This window comes from Ahaetulla prasina, chromosome 3, assembly GCF_028640845.1.
Source record: "Ahaetulla prasina isolate Xishuangbanna chromosome 3, ASM2864084v1, whole genome shotgun sequence".
Lineage (NCBI taxonomy): Eukaryota > Metazoa > Chordata > Lepidosauria > Squamata > Colubridae > Ahaetulla > Ahaetulla prasina.
In genome coordinates, this window is record NC_080541.1 from 77,481,511 (window position 1) to 77,504,380 (window position 22,870).

Genomic DNA, 22,870 nt, shown 5'->3' on the forward strand with positions numbered 1-22,870 from the left:
GCAGATGTGAGAATTCAGTTATTTAATCAGTCAATCATCTTACAAGTCATCACAGCTACAACTCTAAGCATTTTACAGGGTGTAAATAATTAGGGCTAAAACAGCAATAAGAACTGATTTAGGGTGAAACTGAACTGATGGAATGTGAAGGACAATTTTAGAGATCTGTATGGAAATTGTTGTTACTGTATTTGCCAAAGAGTCAAATAGAAAGAAGTGCTATAAATATTAATACCGGTATCTAAGGAAAAATTGTGAAGTCTTTCTATGAGAATGTTGTAAATACTGAAGAATGTTGTAGGTGAGGATGGTCTGAGTGAAGAAAAGTTAAAATATATATTAGGTGTCCTTATGGAGTGGCTGTTCAGTTAGTTTAATCTGTTTGTAAAGAAAGCAACTCTGTCTGATGAGTGGAAGAATGACCTTCTTCACAAAAGGAAAGTTAGGAAGAGCAAATGTAAAATTTGAAGGAGGGGGTAATTTGTTAAGTGTGCTGAGGGAAAATGTTTGGCAGAGTTATGATTAAAAGGGTGCAAGAAGGGATGCAACAAGACTTTGTGCGGGGAATATGTGTAGATCAGGCTTTTTCCTCTTCGGCAGTTCATCAAGCAATGTGTGAGGAAGAAATGTTATTGTACATTTGTTGATTTATGGAGTGCATATGATCAACAGATGAGGTGTGAGATATGGTTGGTGTTGTTTGCTGAATCCAGTAAGAATGGTGTATAATGGAAGTAAAAGCATGTGCAAAAGTCATTGGAATGTCTAGGAACAAAGTTTGCCATTGAGCATGGAGTATGACAAGAACATCTGATGTTTCCTTAGTAGTTCAGTTTATTAATAGATAAACATATATAGAATGCCTATGGTAATGTTAGAAAGGTATTGGTTTGAGAAATGAATATGCATGGGGTTTTTTTTATATGCATGTTTTTGGCTGAGAAAGCAAATAATTTGCAACAGATGTTAAATTGTAGAATCATACAATTAATGTATTAAAGTCACTCTGCAAAACGTTACCCTGAAATGAAAACTATGTATGGGTTTTATAAATAATTGGTTTTTATGTCAGTACATCCTATAAAATAAAAAAAAAATCAATAGATTTAATTGATTGAAATATATCAATAGATTAAATTGAACTAATTTAAGCCATTGATAGAAAACAGAATTTTTTAAATCACTGGTTGCATGTTTATGATATACAGTTTACCAGCTTGAGTTCCACAATCCAGGCAGCTGTGGGAAAAAAAATAGTCTACATTCTCCCACTAAATTTTCATAATCTTGAAAATTTATGTCATTGAAATAAGCAAAACCTTTTGTAGGAGAATAATTCACATTTTAAAATGTTACCAGTACAGTTCTACTTGGTGATCCTCTGTCTTTATAAAGACATAATATATTATACGATAAATAAGTGCCCTTTCAATACATTGCACTACAACTCCCATTATCCCTTGATGATGGAGGTTGTATTTAAAACATCTAGATAATACTAGATTGAGAAACATTGTCATATTCCCCCTACTGAGCTATAAGCCATGCATCAGCCTCTCCAATCTTATGCCTTCCACATACTTGGAGTTCAGTTTCTGTAACTCCTAGCCAGCATTAGTCATGTTGGTGGAGAATTATGGGAAATTGCCACAGATGTATTTCAGTTGAAAGCAAATTTTGCAGTGGTAATTAAATGAAGGAGAAACGTCACAGCTGTGTAATTGTGATGCATTCTCTAATAAATTAAATTAAATAATGTGGAAGTTTTTGTAATATTTCTTTATAATTTCTATCAAAATATTATTGTAGTTCAGTTTTGCAATATATTAGCTAAATACGGCTAAATAATGAATATGTTGTTATTTTTAATTTGGTTTTGAATCTCTAGCTTAATATGTTTGGCATGATTTCAAAATATATGGGGGAGAAGGCAATTTACCTAACTTTCTACCTTGCCTGCAATAATTCCCCGGAATCAAGTCTTGCCAGTACATTTCTAAAGAAGTATCTTTGTGGTGTTTTTTTAGAACCAATATAAATTATCAGTTAGAAATCTTCTTTGGGGTGGGGGGAGCTATTATTTTTCTTTCCTTGCTTGGCAATTGCCTGTATCTGGAAGGCATCATCTTCTTGACACATAGCATAAAATATGATTGAACGAGTCTTTTAGGAACCCAAAGATTTCTGGATAATCCTAACCCTGATTCATTTGCAGAATCAGGAAGGGGGGCAGTATCCAGACAATACTGCCTTCTCTGTTTTTCCCATTTTTTTTCCTTTTAATCATGATAACAGTGTACCCAATCTAAACATCTGCCTGACTGTGCGACTAATCATAATAATAAATACGAAGACCTGCAAATAGAAATAGAATGACTGTGGCAAAAGTAAGCAAAGGTAGTCCCAATAATAATAGGTGCCTTGGGTGCAATCCCAAAATGACTGGAGCACCACTTGAACACCATCGGCATTGATAAATTCACCGTCAGTCAATTGCAAAAGGCAGCTTTGCTTGGAACAGTTTACATCATGCAACAATATCTGTAACACCATCAAACATCCACAACTGCCTATTCCAGGTCCTTGGAAAGGACTCAATAAATAGACAAAAATGCCAAACCTAATCTGAACATCTGGCTGACTGTGCGACAAAACAATAATAATAACAATAATAATAAACAATGGAGGAGAATCAACTGTTAGAAAGTTGATATACACGCCAGCATTTTTGGATGGATTGGAATATAGAAAAACAATCTGTAGGGCAACCTGTTTACCAACTGTCTGTGAATCAGAAGGGACTCAGTAGCTGGAAATACAAAAACTGAGCAATAATATCCTGAATAAATTTTAATAATGCCAGAATAAGTTTTCTTTCCAATCATTTGGTTTTTTTTTTCTATTTTTGGTATTTAATTGCATTATGATATTTGGAAAAAAATGTAGGCTCATAATTCTTCCCCTTTTTGCTCCTGTTTAATAGGGAAGGTCTGTTTCTTTAACAACTTTTTACCGAACAGCAAGAAACGTCATGAGTATGTGCTTCAGTAAAGACCCCTCAGCAGCAGAAATAGAGGTGAGAAATGTCCTAGTATTAATACTGGTCTTATTCTGGACTCAGATGCTTTCCCACCTACATCTGAAAAACCCTAAGCGCCCAGCAAGTACTGGCAACCATGCTTTTACATGGAAACTTATATTAACTGGATGCAGACAGGTCATCATGAATGCTGCCTGTTATCTAATTTTAAAAGGGTTGCTTTAAAGACAAATAAAAATCTTGCTAAATTTAAGAAAAAAAAGGAGAAGCAGTTAGTAGGAAAAAAATTATTTATTGCTTTTAAAATAGTAACAGAAAAAGACAGGGAACAAAATACAAAGCTAATTGATAGGTAGAGTACATTCTCAAAAAAAGCAACACATAAAAAGTGCTTTAAAATATAAGAAAAGAAACAGGGTATAATATATCATTATAACAGTTAAGTTACAATTCTACATATAAATATTATTTATAAATATTATTCAAATACATATTTATTATATTTATATATTTATTTATATTATTCAAATACATATTTAAATATTATTCAAATACATATTCAAATACATAAATATTATTCAAATACATATCTGTGTATTAGACATGTTTAGCTATCATACTTCTGTATTTTGTATACTTCACTAATGATTTTTTTCATGCCAGTTTATTTCTATCAAGTTCAGGATCCAATATTTTATTGAAATCTCCTTCCTATTGCCACTTTATTGTAAATACACTCATTCAACTATCAGGAACATTCATGAAACATAGTAGGAGAATTTAAGTTGGTTCATCATTCTGGCTCATAAAATTTAGCATCCATGTGAAAGTCACCAGAACCTAAGGTTAAATTCTAAGCAATTTCCCTTTGCTGTACCAGGAAAGTTTAGCTCATTGTATGGCAAAGGATACTCGTCCTTACATTTTTAAAAAGTGTTCAGAAAAGGTCTTGCTTGATTCAATGCCTTATCAGTTCTAGGTAGTCATAGTTCTTCTTCCTCCTTTTATACATTTTCCATGGCTATGGCAGGATGGTCTCTATTCTTCTGCTTGTAATATTAAATGAACGCATACTTTCTAAATGCCTTAAAAACATTTTTTCACCAACAAAAACATTATATCTGTTGAAAGACAGAGATCAGAAAGATCTCTACGGGTACGGGTCTGTATGGGGAGAAACAGACTCAGACTCAATCCATCCAAGACGGAGTGGCTGTGGATGCCGGCACCCCGGTACAGTCAGCTGCAACCGCAGCTGTCTGTTGGGGGCGAGTCACTGGCCCCAACAGAGAGGGTACGCAATTTGGGCGTTCTCCTGGATGGATGGCTGTCGTTTGAAGATCACTTGGCGGCCGTCTCCAGGAGAGCCTTTTACCAGGTTCGCCTGGTTCGCCAGTTGTGTCCCTTTCTGGACCGGGATGCCTTATGCACGGTCACCCATGCTCTCGTCACTTCTCGTCTGGATTATTGCAATGCTCTCTACATGGGGCTACCCCTGAAGTGCACTCGGACACTCCAGTTAGTCCAGAATGCAGCTGCGCGGGTGATCGAGGGAGCTGCACGCTGCTCCCGGGTAACACCGCTCCTGCGCAGTCTGCACTGGCTACCTGTGGTCTTTCGGGTGCGTTTCAAGGTTCTGGTTACCACCTTCAAAGCGCTCCATGGCTTAGGGCCCAGGTACTTACGGGACCGCCTGCTGTTACCTTATGCCTCCCATCGACCCGTACGCTCCCACAGAGAGGGTCTTCTCAGGGTGCCGTCCACCAAGCAATGCCGGCTGACATCCGGCATTGACGGTTTTAATTCGGCCATTATTGAATATGTTTTTTAAATTGTTATTTTAACTTTGTATATTTTATTGTTTTTATCTTTGGCTGTACTTCGGGAGTCCTTCGGGAGAAGGGCGGTATAAAAATTTAAATAAATAAATAAATAAATAAAAAGGACTTTTGTTAAGAAATCTGCAGCATGTTCATTTGCTAAAGTTTCTTTTTCTAAGAAAAAGGTAAAGTATGTTTGAGATACTGTATTTGGTCATAATTTTAAACATCTATTACAACCAGATAGCTTTTTTTCCCCTTATAGCAAGAATACTGGAGATTAGTAGAACAGAAGGACTGCCATGTAGCAGTACACTGTGGGAAAGTGGACACTAATACCCATGGCAGTGGCTTCCCTGTGGGAAAATCGGAACCTTTTTCAAGGTAATAGAATTCTGCTTGATTTTTTTAATCTTCTCTGGCCAGTACAACAATGGGAACTAATTGTTTTATTGAGATACTACTCAGTTTGACCCATGTGATATGGTGTGCATTGGTAATTATAAAGTCTCATGTGAGAAGCATATAATTTCAGCTCAGACTTTTTGTGAGAGCCATAAAATTGCATATTCCTGTACTATTTTACTTAAGAGTAAGAAGTTTAAAAGGCAGTATATATTTCAAGTCAATCTATTGCCAAGAATAGATTCTTTCAAACCTTTTGGGTCGTGAAGGGTTGGACATTTGGTTGGTTGATTGCATAAAGTAGCTGAATCCAGTATATGTTAGCTTTCCTATGTTGTGTTCTCAATTAATTTAATCAGTTTGCTAGATTTATTTTATTTGTTCCCCAAACGTGATATGTCAGAGGGTACTTAAATGTGAATTATAACCTATTTTGGATGAAAATGTATAGTTAGCCATTAATTCATTTATAGTAGCCTCCCTTTACATGGTGCCATCTAATTGAATTAAAACTGCAGTTCTCAGAATTCCCAACCAGCATATAGTCTGTCACCAGAGAGTAATTCTAATCACCAATGAATAATTATATATTTTGTTTATTTGTTTTTCTACATTGGGAACAGGACAGCTATTAAAATGAAGAAGTAGTAGTCCTGATGCCTTTAATTATTGACATCTATAAAAAGAAACATTTTCAGAAAGTTAATCAATTTCTTGTTAATCATTTTAGTTCTTCAAAAAAATTGCCCAGAACACTGAAAATAAATGTAAGATTTTTGATCAGTTGTACAAAAAATTGTCTACTTAGACTTTTTTGAACAAGAAAGAGGACTATTTTTTCCCCTCTAGATTCACTATCAGAAGCAGAATATTTTGACATTTAATATTGGCATTTAATATTTGCTTACAGTTATCTATATTATTTAATTTGCACAGGCATGGGTGGAACCTAACAGTCCTTCCTAATAACACAGGATCCATCCTGCGACATCTTGGTGCTGTGCCTGGTAAGAAGATGTACTTTCTCCATACTTGCATTTAGTGGCACTCAAAAAGATTTGGAATAAATCACATTTTCCCCATTTCCCTGTAACCAGGCATCTATAAATGATGTTTAAAAATAAATTAACATTCAGTAAACCTTTTTTCATGGCAGTATTTAAACTAAACGTGATTCTGCTATCCATTGACCCTTCAGTCTGTTCAACACAGATGGGCAGACTTCTCTTCATGTGAGGCTGCTGAGATTTGTGTTGTCCGTTACAGTAATTGCACCACAGTTTAACTCAGATCCTTGTATTATAGTAAGAATCAGATTGAGGTGGAGACTAAATATATAGTGCAGATCATGTCCTTGTTAACTTTTTCAAATCTGTTGTAGCCTGTTCATTAATATTCAGTACATTAGTGGTAGCGTCTAATGTCTGTATGGTGATTGATAGGCACAAGTAGCTCTATTATTTGCTGTCCCAAAGGATTTATGCTATGCCAATTAATGTGCAGATTTTTGCTGTTACTGGTTTTTCTTTACAAAATCTTTGGTGATTTCTACTTTACAAAGGCTGTTTTGAGACAGTTGTCAAAGTGGTATGGTATTGCTATTATTTTCAATTTTTGTTATCATACCTAGTAAAAAAAACTTTGTAATTTTCTCATGCAGTTTCAATAGTGCAACTGTATTTATATATGGAGATAATTATGAAATGAGTATGTATACCTATTGCACATCTTCAGTTTCCTCAGAGGAAGGGAATATTATTTTTTCCAGACATGGTTTCATGAGCACTGACATTGTTTAGCTCTTGACAGTCCTTAGCTTACAACTATTTGTTTAGCAATCATTTGAATTTATAACAGCACTGAAAAGTGACTTATTTTTCACACTCCCAAAGTCACATGATCAAAATTCCGACACTTGGCAACTGGCATTATTTAGGATGGTTGTGGTGTTATAATTTAATAGGGTTTTTTTAATGAGAAGATTGGCAGTAATCATGTTTTCTTCCGATCTGATGTTACTAATTTAGGAGTGACAATTCCTTGGCTAAACATTGGCATGGTCTTTTCTACCTCATGCTGGTCTCGAGACCAAAATCACCTTCCATATATTGACTACTTACACACTGGTGCTGACTGCATTTGGTAAGTAACTCTTAAGTGTGTTTCTTTGCTCTATTTCCCTTGCTTTTGTTGGGGATCTGCAGAAATTTCTATTTCAAAATAAAAAATTTATACCATTAATCATTCTATTTAGAATTTCAAGGCAGGATCCAATAACGTTAAAAATAAGCACTGTAAAATATCCTAGTAAGTATTAAAAAGATAAGTAAAATTTTAGGATGAACAAAATGTTTACCCTGGCATTCCAAATTATTGTTATTATTTTCCTGGGCGAGAAAGGCATTTTATAGAATTGCATTAGGATTTATCTTTTACATTTTTTCTAACTTAACTGCTGTAATGTATTTTAAAATATCCAAGTAAAAATCAAACTGGCATTTGTTGTGGCACAATTAAAATTTACTACCTAATACAGTAAGGAAGTGAGATTAATATAGTCTTAATGTTGAAATTCATTCCGTTCCAAATGGTTCAGATACTTTAAAATTAAACTCACAAAGGTATTGAGAAATTGGGAATCTTATTCAGTCTGTGTTTTCTGGCTTAACGGGTATAACAATCCCATCAGAAAAGACTTCTTATTCAAGCAAGAAATAATCCATTCTGATTTCCATTAATGGTTCTCTTTACCTCTTTAAAATGTGCTTCACAAATAGGTAGGGAAAGTTACTGATAGAATGGAAGTTGATAAAATATATCTACTATTCATGGATTTTTCTGATCTTCCTGCAAGATCAGGTTTTATTCTAGCCATTTGAAACCAAATGTAAAATTTAAAGAGAGCTTTAAAAAAAATTCCCTGCCTTGTTAAATAGGAAAAAAAGCCTTCCCCGAAGTCAGGAAAGCAGGTAATTTTTTTAAAGAATACACTGTTTCACGCATTCAGTTTTTCAATGCTTTTTACTAACCTAATGTACAAAGTTTGGCTTTCTTGAATAATTAATTACCAATATGAAATTTATATCAGTGGCTCTTGATTTGAAAAAAAAACTATCTGGAAAAAGATTTAAATAATCAGAGTCTACAGCCTGGCTTGGCTGTGAAGAAATTGTTGTAGTTAATCTTTTAACTATAGAAATATAACAATTGGCTGGGATTGTTTTCCTATACTAAGTGTCAATTTTGGAACATTTCAGAAAATGATTTATAATAGAATGAAACAAATTCTACAGGCTGAATTTCTTTTACAACCTTTTTTTAAAAAAAACTAAGTGTTATTAAACTTTTTGTCCTCACAAAATATATCAAAGAAGTTTTGTACAGGGTAACTGCTGCAAGAATACCTTGCATTTTTATGGCTAATTAAGTTGTAGGAGTATGCCTTATCCAGTGTAACATTTCAGAAGTAAATCCGTTACTATTTTATTTTACTTGGAATTTTTTTTTAATAATTCTATATATGAACTTGTGCCACATCTGAAATTTTGATTTGTCTTAACATAAATTCTTAATCATCCAACTTCAATTATTTAATCAGTTATATAAGGCTATATAATATATAATATATAATAGCCTTTTTCACTGTTCAAGAGAAATTACTGTAATTCTTTATCTTACCTTACAATTTATACTGTGCAGATTATTGCTGCAGATAGTTGTACATTACTTGGATTTTAACAATGAGCTCTAGATTTTATAAAGATGACGTATTCTGTTATGTATAATTAACTAATGAACTTAGTATTGAAAACACCTTAAAAAGTCTGTTTTTGCATACAGGGGCATGCTGACTGCAGATTCATAAGGGGTGGGTTCAGTCGAGTCCCTTCCCTTCTGTTCTATGTGCTGTTCAGCTGATGAAATCTTTTTATTCTCTGTCTTGTGCAACATATTACTCGGCATTAGTGTCATGATGTACTGTTACTAAATACTGTAATTGTAAAACTTAATCTTATTTTAGACTCTGTCTAAATATAAAGTTACTGATTTTTCCCCACCAGCTTACGGCATCTTTTCCAATTTAGTTTTTAACCTCTTAGGTTGGCATTCAGTTATGGAGATACAATTTGGGACACTTCCTTCTGATGCAAAGTACCTTATTTGGTCTAGAATTCATATCCTTTTTTGCGATTTCTTCTCTGTGTCAAATGTGAACAGGTATTGCATTCCTGCTGCGGAGGAGAAAAAACTTGACAAAGTGGTACATACCCTGTTGCAAGCCAATGGCACTCCAGGACTGGAAATGCTTGAAAGTAATGTCATGGTAAGTCAATTTCTGATTTCTGTCTAAAGGAATCCAGTTCAATTTTGTTTTGTAACTTAATGTTGTACAGGTATTTAAAGCAAGGAGTAAATAACGAAAAAACATACAGCCATGGGTATATGTAAAACTCAACCATTTAATTAAATCTTGATATGCCGCATGATACGGAGCTGTGTAGACCAGGTGCTGAGCCTAACAGGCTATATTGAAGCAGGATTCCAACGAGACCTCAAAACCACGGCCATGTTCTTATATCTAATTGTGACATACAGCACATTTTGGAAGGATCGGTTGTTATACAAACTGTGCCATATTATCCCCTGAAAAATTCTGTGTCGACTAATTAATAACATGCTGAGCGATAAGTCCTTTCAGATAATAATGGGGGGCAACATAAGTAAGTTAAGAAGATTAAACAATGGCCTCCCACAAGGCTCTGTAAGTGCACCCACACTATTCAACTTAAACATATCAGATACGCCAGCAACAAAGGGATGCAGATTTGGATACACTGATGATTTGGCCATAGCACTACAAGAAAAACATGTGGAGGTGACAGACAGCCTCTTACAGGCTGCCTATACATTGGCAGAATAAATGAAAAAAAGATTATGTATGTCTATGCTTATGCTTGTGCATGCCTAAGGCATTCATTCTTTTGACCCCGTAATCCAGCATATGCTGGACCCACCATTAAACGGTGGGTCTTATCTCTATGAAGAACCTCCAGTGGATTGCTTCTATAAGTTACTTTGGGAATATTTCCTCTTAAAAATGTATTTAAACTATTTAAAATAAATAATCAAATTATATTTTATTTAAAAGCAGATACTTTATATACTTTCCAAATTGTAAAATATTCATTTTTCTGTTGTCTGTTAAAGCAAGTACATTTTTATAAGTTTGATAAGACAAGTATTGGTTTTTTATTGATTTATTACACTGATATACCACCAAATCTCCCAGAGACTCCCAGTAGTTTATAATATTAGAACAATTAAAACAACCACAGTAATACATTAATGCTTATAAAAGCCATTGGGATAAGTTAAAATATTAAAACATAGCAACCAATAAGAATAGCTATAAGAATATTATCATTAAAATGAAGAACTATATTGTTTCACCTAGGATTAGTCCAAGTCAGCAACCTCTGTGTTTGACCTTTTTATCACCCATCCAACCCCTAACAACTACTAAAACTGCTGCTTTGGGTCTCCTCTACTGGCTCAGGCAGTCCAAGTCCATATCAGGCAAAATTATATCCAAATCTCAGGCCAATCACAATGCACACCATAAGATTTCCTGTCTTCTCCAGCAGCATTCTATTCAGATGAATTATTCCAGTGGTGAAATCCTCAACGGATTGCCACCGGTTTGCTGCCCACGCATGCATGGTGTGCGCCAAACGCAAAAGCACACGATACATGTGCAGTGTGCACCAAATATGCTGCGCACAGAAAAAGGAGGCTTAACAAAGTAAATAGAACGGTGAGGAGGGGCAACAGCTGTGCCATATGATTTAGATTTCCTGCTTTCTAGCAAATATAAATCGCGCAGCACAGCTGATCATTGGAAATACCGATTCGGACAAACCAGTAGCTTTTATCACTACCAGTTTGCCCAAACAGGTGCGAACTGGTAGTATTTCACCACAGAATTATTCCTTGAAGAATGCACCCTAAATCTCTTTCTTCATGTCAGCTCCATCTCCCACTTCCATAAAGTGTCCTCCAGAGTGGATGGCTACCATATTACATCCTACCACTATTGCTACTCTGACTTCAAATGGAGCTCACATGTCAGCTGCAAGAACCTCATCTCACTCTCTTCTGATAATATGAAGCACAATAACTAGTCTCCCCAATACCCCGAAGACAAGAGAATTTCCAAACTGGTAACCTATTCATATTTCAGCTTCGGATCCTACAGCTTCTCTCATCTCCATCATTAGCATCCATCCACTTTGATAACCACTCCTTAGCCACCTTATTGGATACTGTTATAAGCACAGACATACCATCTCTCAGACTAATTTCTAGCCTATCATACAGCCAAATACTACATTCCCAAGCAACCCATACAACCATTAAAAAAAAAGGTTACATCCTCCCCTGCCCCTGAATAATCTTGGTTGATAAATAGGTAAAGAAGACTGGCATGTATTTTGATTTCCAATAAAAGTAACTTCCAAAAATGGGAAATATTTTTCTCATGTTGTCAACATTTCTGGAACTTTGAAACTCCTTCCTAAAGTAGCTTTCTTGATGCATCCAAATATGGTATCTCACAAAGTCTAATTCTACCTCTAAAGTTTGAGAGTACAAGTAGTCCTTGTTTAGCAAATGTGTCTTTTAGTGACCATTCACAATTATTACAGTAATGAAGAAATAATTTTGTGACCAATCCTCATATTTACAATCTTCACAGATCTGTAAAGCAAAGGAAAACTGAAATAAGTTCATAAACCCAGTTGTTGTTTCAATGAATGACCACTTCACTTAATGATCAAGGTCCCAGTCTCAGTTTTAGTTACTAACAAGTAATAGCTGTATTTGTTTTCAGGATCATAGCATCTGTATAAGGAATAAGCACTGGATGTTCCAGTTTGTATTGCAACATGTAAAGTTTATGTGATATTGGTATTGTTTTATGGAACAGGGATTGTGGGATTATGAGAGTTGAAGTACACTGTAACCTGAAGACTTCTAAGTTTGATCGAGTTTCATTGCACTATACAGGAAGTACCGAATGGCAGGAAAATAAGATTTTAAAAGGGTGATTCTTCTCTCTATTTAGATCGCCCCAGAGGTATTGTGCAAAGAGGGGATCAAGGTGCACCGTACTGTACAACAGAGTGGGCAGTTCGTTGTCTGCTTTCCAGGATCTTTCGTGTCAAAAGTATGCTGTGGTTACAATGTCTCTGAAACTGTGCACTTTGCTACCACCCAGTGGACAAGCATGGGTTTTAGAACTGCCAAGGTAAAAGTGTCGAAATTTTCAAAAACCAGAATGCCTTTTGTAAAAGCAGACAAAACACTTCACAGACACATTGTGTGCCATGCTATTTAATGAAATCGGTCATTATTACAAACACCTATTTTGCTTATAAATTTCTTAGACAATGTCTAACTTTCAAAATGAAATCCCAGATTTGGTTAGCTATTAAACAATCAAGTCTGATTTGGAGATGTCATATGAATGATTGCATATGGTGCAGTCTAGGCTGCGGTCTTTCTATTGGAATGTATTTCATTGTATGGTAAAGGAGAGCTAACAGTGGAATGTTTGTGGGTAGGAAATGAAGAGGCGACATATACCCAAGCCATTTTCAATGGAAAAGCTGCTCTATCAAATTGCGACAGCTGAAGCCAAGAAAGAAAATGGTTCTGCTCTGAGTACAATATCGGCCCTTCTGAGAGAGCTCAGGTAACCTTTGTTTCATATCCGCTTTTCTTTCGAAAGAAACTCTAATGCCAATTACAATGGATGCTGTGAGACAGCGAGGACCAATGAGACCAACCACAGATGGAGAAGACCTTCCACACTCGGTGTGCTGGTAAACCATTGAAGACAAAAATGAACGATTCAAGCATTCTTTCAAGCATTCACCTTTTTTTAAATGAAGGAACTCAGTATTCGCACCCAGCTTAAAACATTCTGCTCCAAACAGGTTGTTTTGTAGTTATGGATAAGCAAGGAAAACCCCTCTTTCAATCTGACTGTGGCATGAGCAGAGTTCCACAGCTTCCCCCTTTTTAACACTAAAAGAGTATTGAATATTTTTCCTTCCCCTCTCTAGTATATTTTTGAAAGAGGGGAAGGCTGTTGTCTTTCTGATATAATACTATGTTTTCTTTATTCCTTATCATGTAGCTTCGTTATCCACAATTCAAGTGTGATCGATAGCACATCGCATAGATCAAGGATCCATAGAAAATCTGATGACTGGAATCTACAAATTGTATTTAATAAACTAATTTGTTAATTTGATGGTCTGAATCTTCTTTCCTGAGTATTTGCACTCAGGGCAGAAGACTTGAGAAATTCATTGAGGATCTCCACATGGAGTCTCTCCTTCTCAAGAATGTTATATCCATATTATTTCTATATATGCATTTTCTTAAAAGGGCATTTTGTAAATGTGAAGAGGGCTCACATTTGTTTTCCTATTTGTCCATCTAAATGGTCCTCAGGTTTATTCAAACTGAATATCTTTTCCTATGAGGACAGCAAGAGTTTTCACAATAACACTGCTAATTATTAGAGTAGCTGGAGCTGTTTTAAGTGGCAACACAAAGCAACTTCAGTATATCAGGTCAAGGATGGTCTTCTTTTGAAGTCTAATTTGTACTGCTTTGAATAACTTTTCTGTTGTTCTCATCCACTCATTACTTTTGTACATGATGTTCCATTTGTTCCTCCTCTATGGTCAGCGTATATCTGCATTCATAAATCAGACTTTTGAAGCAGTATATTCAGCTTTTACTTTTTTTCTTTCTTTTTTACTAAATGTCAAGCCTTCATCATTCTTGGATTCCTAGGAAGTGTCTTGAGGGACATTTCTTTTGGCAATTCAGGCTGGCAAAACAGTCTAGTTGAAGCAAGGAGTGTCATAGAGATTTCTACAAGAATTCAACTTCTGAAGTTTTCAGAATTCCTACTTGTTCTGCAGTGGTCACTAACACAATCTTAGGTGAGATTAAGGAGCCGCAGGAATTTGGCACTGCTCCATACACTGAGAGTGTATGCAGTGCCATGTTACCTACTGACAATTATTAAATCGCATGTAAAAATGAGGCCTTCCAGATGTAACTTTGAATTCTCTTTTGAGTCTGTGCTGTGTTCTAATTATTTTTAATCTTCACAGGGACACAGAATTGAGGCAGCGGCGGCAGCTATATGAGACCGGTCTTCATTCTTCAGCTCGCTATGGGAGTCATGACAACGGCAGCTTGGGAGCGGATGGGAAGAAAAAGCCTCGAAAATGGCAGTTAGAGACATCCGAAAGAAGGTGTCAGATATGCCAGCATCTCTGTTACTTATCCATGGTAAGAGAAATTTCTCAGATTCTGGATTCCTGATTCTTTCCATCTATCTAGCCGTCTGTCTGTCTATCTGTCTACCCATCCATCTATATCTATATCCATCAAATTTTTCTTTTTCTTTCTCTCTCTCTCTCCCTTCCTTCCTTCCTTCCTTTCTTACTTACTTTGACACAGCTGCTCACCCCAATAAATTCTGCAGTTCGCAAAGTTTAATGGATAGTTAAAAAACAGACAAAACAAAAACAGCCTAGATTAAAAGAAGCCATAATAAAACCCTATATAATCCCAACCATCCCCAGTATCATTAATCCCAGGCGTGGGAACAAACCCAGGGTTTAAGAGCTTTTCTAAACCTCCAGAGAATGGACACCATCCATGTCTCTTGGGGGATGCTGTTCAGGAGGGCAAGGGCTACAACAGAAATGTAATAGAATTATTGATCTTTTAACATATCAATTGTTTTCTAACTGTAGAATAATTTCTAAAATAATGTGCATACTTCAACAAAGTGCAAGACATATATTGCAACAGAGTCTCCTGGAAAGCACTGATGAATGGGATGCTCAAAATTGATCCACCACCATCCAAGATTACAGACTTGTCAAGAATACAAAAAGAAACTTTGCTATAGAGATATTTGCTCCGTAGGGGATATTTGCTCGTATTTGAATATTTGCTCTGAAACAACAGAGTTAACTACTTCATAACCCATTGAATTCAGTTTTACTGAAATTATAAATGGTTTTCAAAAAATGTAATACTATCTCACTATCTAAGATAAGTTACATTAAGGCTTCAGCTGAAATACAGACATTCAGTATGACCTGTGTCTTATCAGTATTCTCAACTTATGTTTGTAAAAATTGCAGGTTGTACAGGAAAATGAAAATGTTGTCTTCTGCCTCGAATGCGCCCTGCGGCATGTAGAAAAACAGAAGTCTTGTCGTGGATTGAAACTAATGTATCGTTATGATGAGGTCTGTATAACACTGTGTTCTTGCGGGTTATTTTTTAAGGCTGTATAATTTATAAGTTTGATACATTGTATATATGATCTGTAGAGTTGCTGCTCTTGCTTTTTAATATTATGGATAATTTATATTTATTGTTGCAGTAAGTTTTCTTGATAAATTTGCATTGTTGCCTTTTATCTCCTCACTTGTTTTAAGAATTATAAAATGAAAAAATAGTTTTGAACAGCCCTACACTGTAAACAGTGTTCACAGTAGCAAAAAATACAATTCCTTAGCAATTCCTTGGCTTCAGATGTCTTATTTACATTCAGTGTGTACAGTTTTTTGTCTTCAAAGCTCATCAAGGGAAGCCATGGTTTTGCAGATGACATACTTCAACAAGTAGCACATTCAGTACAGATAATACCAGAATCTTTGTACTTTAAAGCGCTCTATAACAAATCATTTAAAAACAGCAGTAAACGTATCTATCAGAGTATTGTCTTTTTTAATGTCTAAGAGGCATTTAACTGACCCTCCCTCAAACTTCCTCCTCCACTCCTTAATTAGCTCCAGATAAAGGCAAAAAAGATGGACATTTTGCCTGCTGTTTGAGTGACTCACTTTCTCTTCATGTGTCTATAGTTTGGAGGAATTTTTTTAAAAAAATAAACCAATTTTGGGGCTTCAGACTAATTGAAACAATGTGGAATGAAAAGCTCCAATGTTTCTTTGGAATGAATGTCAATACATTATATACATTTCTGCACCCAGGCTGATTGTTCGTTGAGGGTTAATCCATTTTGCACCCTATCAAATAAAGAGTTCTTGTCCAAATCCAAAGAAACAGGCAGAAAATAAAACCCCCAAATAAAATGGATGTCTGTTGTAAACTTAAACCCAAAACTGTTAACACCAAAATGACACTTTTCATTGTTCTTGAAAATACAGATTGCAAATATAGATTGCCAGAAAGTCCAGAGTTATTCACTATGAACCAGAAAAAGTCTTAACATTAATTCTGGTCCCCAAGTTTCAGTTGGTATATAATGGTAGGATATCAGTAGCTATCAGTCAAATATACCAGTTGCTCTATCTCGTAATGATGTCTTACCATGATTTTAACATTATACAATAGCATCTAACTTTATATGCTCTCCTCACCTCCATTTAAAAATATTACAAGTAGTCCTCGACTTATAACCATTCGTTTGGTGACCGTTCGAAGTTACTTATGACTGTTTTTCACACTTTTGACTGTTGCAACATCCTCATGGTCACATGATCAAAATTCAGTCACTTGGTAACTGACTCATATTTATGACAGTTGCAAGGCCCCAGGTCATTTGCTCTCCTTTTGTGACCTTCTGACAAGCAAAGTCAGTGGGAAAGCTAGGTTTACTTAACAACCGTGTTACTAACTTAACAACTACAGTGATTCATAAAATAGGAGAAAACTCACTTAACAAATGTCTCCTTTAGCAGCAGAAATTTTGGACTCAATTCTGGTCTTAAGTCAAGGATTACCTGTATTGATGATTTAACACGTTTTCTGAATCCTGGACTGGTTGATCATTATTGTAATTTACTGAAACAATCCACTGTTAACCATTTAGGTCTTGACTTATTTGCAAAATCAGACATAAAACAGCATCTCTTTTCATCAGTAATGAAGGAGTAGTGAGAAGGAACACATCAATCCAAGGCTCATTCATATAATGCTGAATAGTAGTTGATTTCATCTGGGCTTAGTTAACTATCTTTTCCTTCATGCTGATGATGTAGTCCAGAGTTGTCCTATCTTGGGAACTTTTAAGACTTGTGGGCTTCAACTCCTAGAATTCCCCAGCCAGCCAGATACTGAGATTTCAGAATTGTGGGAGTTCAAGTCCACAAGTCTTAAAATTGCCAAAGTTGGACACCCCTGAACTAGTCTTCTAGAACCTCCTGCAGATGAGCTGAATTAAAGGGAGTCTGAATCCTTTACCACTTACCAACATTACCTTGAGCCAATTCTCAGTTCTTCCTCATCACATTGTTTCCAAAAGAATTAGTAAATGAATCACCCATAGCTGGGAAGGTGAAAGAAGAGTATGAATGCACATACATCACTCAAATAACCAGTTAAAAATCTGCTGTATTTGTGGAGGTAGGACAGATGAGTCAGGATGGAGCACCACTTTGCCAAATGAGGCATAAGTGCTAGATGTCACGTCTCCTAGTAACACTCAATGACAATGATTAGATAGGATGACACTACCACTCTGCAAATGTCCTGGAAAGGTGCATGTGGTGGGGGTATTCATACTTTAATGGAGGGTGTCCTGACTGCCTGAGAGTCAGCAAGCCTACCGGATAAGAAAAGCAGATAGTTTATATCCCTTTAGACAAATGCTGGGAAAAGATTAAAAAATAATCCTTGCTCTTTGGAATAGAAGAATGGTCAGGGGAGATTTATGAAAAAGCTTGCTATTATCTATGTAAAGCACAGGCCTTCTGAAACAGGCAGATTCTGAAACAGGCCTTGCTTAAGTTTAAGCAATCAATCAAGTTGGTAGAGGGGAAACATACTTAATATCTTGCAAGACGTGAGAGCCTGAGGTGACTTTCAAGAACAAAAGAGAGGTGTGGGGAAAATCCAATCCTGCCCTGTCAAGTGCAATAAGAAAAATAATTCCATAAGGCACAGATGTTGTTTCCCATAGGTTTAGATCTGGTCATAAGTTTGAAGAACCTGGAGAAAGGTTATACTAAAATCATCATGAGGCTCAGTCTGAGGAGAATATCTGTCTGCCATTATAAATATTTAGAAATGGGCCTAGTATAAGCAGTTGGTCATTTGATTCAAGAACACTGAATAACCATAGTAAGAAAACAGAAAAATAACATAGTTGCTAAATATATATTTTAAGGAGATGCTTAAGATACAAGACCCCACATGGTTGCATTCTTCAGTTTCCCCAGGGTATTTACTTCTCTTATTACTGAACAAGCCTTCCGCCAAAAAGGAAATCAGGACTCAGAGTTTTTAGTTGGGTCCAAAGAGCTAAGATGGGTATATTATCAGAGAGTGATCAAATTAGCATCATCAACAATGTGGCAAGATCAGTCATTGATCAGTTACAAGTGATGAATTTCTAATTGGAGATTTTCTCCTTAGACTACTTATTCCCATTGAGATATTGGAAACTAGCCATACAAGTCTAACAGTACAAGATGCAGAAATCCAGGGCACATGTGAAAAACCAGGAAGTTTGAAGTATCTAAACTAAAAATTTCAGCTGTCATCCTACATAAAAAGGGGAGTTTCTGTTCTGTGAGAGAAATGAGGATTATATAACAGTATCAGGCAGTGGTGGGATTCCAGTAATTTAACAACTGGTTCTCTGCCCTAATGATTTCTTCCAACAACCAGTTTGCCAAACTGCACAGAAAGTTAACAATCAGTTCTCCCGAAGTGGTGCAAACTGGCTGAATCCCACCACTGGTATCAGGTCACTAACAGGGGAGGTTGTTTAATTGTGTGGCATTTGGAAAAATTGCAAATCCTTACATCCTTAGAAAACTGTATAATTCTGACTTGATTTTATGGCTCTAGCATTCTCTTTCCCAAACACAACTACTAAATGATAGTTAGGATTGGTGGCTGGGGTTCCAGAGTGGCAGATGCAAATCTAGTATATGAAGTTTCTTCTTTGGGAGCTTATGATCCTCCTAACCAGGCCTTTACTTCATTTCTTGAACACTGATACTGGCCGTTAAAGCTGAAATCGCATCTTTGTATCTGGAAACCTTACGATTTGAGACTGGTACCAACTTCAATTTTGACTCCTTGACATTCATCATTTTTAGAGGCCTAAAACTGCTGTTAAGGTTATACAAGCATCAGCCGGACTAGAGAGGAACGTTCTGGACTTTGTGATCACTGCTGTAAGAACCTGTTCCCAAATGAAGGGAACAAAATGATCTGTTCTAAGCATCCCTGCAATGTTAGGTTTTTAGCAACGGATATACAACTCCGGTGGATGTCTCTTGCAACAGCAAAATAAGCCCTTAGCGTGTCCATTAGTAGAGAAGCTCAGTACACATAATGGAGCATTTTTAGAAAAATAAGGCCATAGGCCTCACTAAAACTAAAAATGATGGTTCTCAAAGGAGAAATTAAAGCATTTTAATGATAAGGAAGCAATTTGTAGAGAGGGGTTTCAGTTGTTTCTGTATGTTTTTTAGAATATAAAGACTTAAAATGGAAGACATAAATGCACTCAGCAGTGCTCAAGTGCACTCAGAGAAGGCATCATGGCTAGAAAAGAGGAACTGAACATTGGCGAGCTAAGCTTTTAAATGGGACAGGGTGGGCTGCCACAGAGTCAACCCAGGTAGTAAAACTTCCTGTGTGATACACAGAGACTAGCAGTAGTAATAATCACTTCAGATTACAGCCAGTCAGTTAAGGAAAGCTTGGATGCTGTGTCTTGGCGTTAGTTTATCATATTATTGCCATGGTATTTGGAATAGGAAGTTGGTTGTTAAAAAGAAAAAAGAAAACACATTTTTTCTTCTTTCAACTAGGAACAAATCATCAGCTTAGTCAATCAAATTTGTGGAAAAGTATCTGGCAAGAACGGCACCATTGAGATCTGTATCAGCAAGCCTACACCAAAAAGAGGGCCTCGCAAGAGAGCAACCCTTGACGTGCCATCATCAAGACTTTCATCCTCCAGTTCATCCAAAAGTGCTTCAAGTTAATCATGAAGATGCCAACAGTCTCTCTCATTTTGGTCAATTTTATATATATTTTTTGTAATTATATCATAGTTTGGAGTATTGCTGTAGATTACAAGCTGTCTTTGCACTAGCTCTACAGAAGATTTTCTTCTGGTTTTAGAGAACTAATTTTGATTTAGCATTAAACTGTTGAATTTTATTTTTATTTTTATTTTATACTTAGGATAGTTTGATACAGCAGGATTTTTTTAACTGCTGTACACTCATTTTTTTTGATAGCAAGGGAACTGATAAAATTTGTTTTTGTCTCCCTGCCTGAAAACAAAAAAAAAAGGCCTTTTTCCCACCTACTAATTGTGAAAAGGCTTTTAAATAACCCCCCCTTTCTTTTATTTTTCTGGGTAGGTTAAAGTTTGGTGCGTTTTATAATTTGTTCTCCAATCATGTCAGCAGATTTTTTTTTTCTATAGCGGAAAAAAAAAAAGGGATAGGAGGCAAAACTTGAAAGAAATTGCTATACTTTTGGCTTGTATTCTGTAACAGGCAGGAAAAGTTTTGTACCTTTTTAAATTGGAGAATACACACTTTTATTTGAGAGGTTATGGCAGCTGAAGATGGACTTAGTTTTCTAATCATAGGCAAATGGGAGATTTGGAGAAAATGTTCTCTGTTACCAGCACTTCACTATGCATCTGTTCGAGGAGGAAATGAAAGAAAAAAGACTGCCTGCTTTGCGGAGGCATGTGAGCGAAAACTGTGCCTGATTTCATTAGGAAATCCATTCTGGGTTGTTGTGGTTTTTTTGGTGCTGTTGTCTACTTTATCAAAAACCCTTCAATAGCATCCTTGAAAAATGATTGAAGCCATGCTTCTTGTCATAGACGTGCAATCTTTTAACATTCCATTCTCATTCCACTGCTGTTTTTACCGTCACAGTCAGCATTAATTTTATTTTGTTGTATGATCACATTTAGAGCCACTAGCACGTTTGCATACTTCTTTTGAATGTGAAAATGCATTTGCTCCCATCTTGTCTATTTTTTTTCCTTTCACGTGTAACAAAAAAAAAAGTATCATAACTTTTGTACATAAGCCTGTAAATTGTTTTAAATACTTGAGCCTTTTCTTGGGAGGGTGGGGAAGGGTGGCAAAGAGACAAGATGAAGAAAAGCCTTACGTTTCACTTTCTTCGTCGGTTGGATTGGATGCTTACAGGGTTTTTCTTGTAACATTTATAAGTGCTGCTTACATCACTGAACAACAACAAAAATAATAATGGAGTAGTTGTTGCCCTTTTCTGGTTGTGTGTACAGTATGTGTGGAATAAAAAAGGGAAAATGTTTTCACAAACTCTTGTTTCATAATTGAATTCAACAAAACCGTAGAGCTACCCATATTGCACTGAGCTTGCCAGTGGTGAGTGACTGTCAGGAAAGTCTTATAAAATACATATTGTTGGTTGTTGCAGAAGACTGAATTGTTTTGGAATATTTAACAATAACACAGAGTTGAGTGTTTCCAATGTGGTTGTCCGGTTTTTATGGCCTTGCTGTGTATTTTTTCCTTCTTGACAGTAAACTTCTGACTATGGCTTACAGTTTGACATTTAATTTATTAGTGCTGCTCTGCTCTTTCCTTGTAAGGAAAGACTTCATGTTTATTGCCAGATTTTGTTTACTTTTCAGGTTTGTAATACAAGGTTTAATAAAAATACACTTTTTGGACACTTTGTCTTTCTTCTGAAAGCAGTAGAGATCATATGATTTAAAGCTAGCTGTCTTATTTAGAACTGTTATCGTGGGCTTAGAAAAGATATAGTTTGTGGAATAAGACTTCAAGTAATTTGCAGAGCTTTATTACTGCAACAAAAGTGAAATAAATGTTTCAACTAATTTGCAGTCCAAACAGAGGCGTTTTGAAGAAGTACAGCGCTGAATTATCTTTCCCTCCCACGCTCCTTTGAGACAGAATAATTCAATAGTACATAGGCTTTGTGAGCAAGCTAAATCAATATTTTCTAAAATATTAGAAAAGATAAAAAATAAAGCTGCCAATTGTTTGCAATTATATTTGCCCACTCATAGAACAAGACCTTAGACATAATATCAAATTAGAACATCTCTCCTTCAAATATTTACAGAAGGGGAAAGTAGAACCTGTGATCCTCACAATATCGCTACAGCTACCAATATGGTGAATAATACTGAAGCCCAGCAAAACCTGAAGGGCCACAGCTCTCATTCCTCTGCTAAAAGGATGAAAGATAACAAATAGTGAAAGATACTTCTAAAGGAATGTTGTGTTTGAAGTACCATGCTAGAGGCCAGGAAATTGTGAGTTATAATCCTGCCTTAGGCCTGAAAAGTGAGTGGGTGACTTTGAGTCAGTCATTTTCTCTCAGGCCAACTCACCTCACAGGATTGCTGCTGTGGGGAAAATAGGAGAAAGGAGTAATATTAGATATGTTCACAGCCTTATGTATAAAAATAATACAAGGTGGAATAAAAAAGGTCTTAAAATGTAAAAATTAAAATTAAATATCTAATATAGAG

General features: G+C 35.9%; 1 protein-coding gene across 2 annotated transcripts in view; it reads left to right on the forward strand.

The window, feature by feature from the left end:
• Window positions 1-22,042, forward strand: part of JARID2 (jumonji and AT-rich interaction domain containing 2) — a 230,110-nt gene extending 208,068 nt beyond the window's left edge. The window contains exons 9-18 of one of the 2 annotated variants that reach the window (XM_058178520.1): window positions 2,984-3,076; window positions 5,126-5,244; window positions 6,202-6,272; window positions 7,293-7,407; window positions 9,484-9,589; window positions 12,389-12,571; window positions 12,888-13,018; window positions 14,460-14,640; window positions 15,507-15,614; window positions 20,163-22,042. In XM_058178520.1, the coding sequence (XP_058034503.1) occupies window positions 2,984-3,076; window positions 5,126-5,244; window positions 6,202-6,272; window positions 7,293-7,407; window positions 9,484-9,589; window positions 12,389-12,571; window positions 12,888-13,018; window positions 14,460-14,640; window positions 15,507-15,614; window positions 20,163-20,339 (1,284 nt within the window). In that variant the 3' untranslated portion in view covers window positions 20,340-22,042. Of the gene's footprint in view, window positions 1-2,983; window positions 3,077-5,125; window positions 5,245-6,201; window positions 6,273-7,292; window positions 7,408-9,483; window positions 9,590-12,388; window positions 12,572-12,887; window positions 14,286-14,459; window positions 14,641-15,506; window positions 15,615-20,162 lie in introns of those variants that run through there. The other variant, XR_009154628.1, reaches the window with a different exon arrangement.
• The last annotated feature ends 828 nt before the right edge of the window (window positions 22,043-22,870 follow it).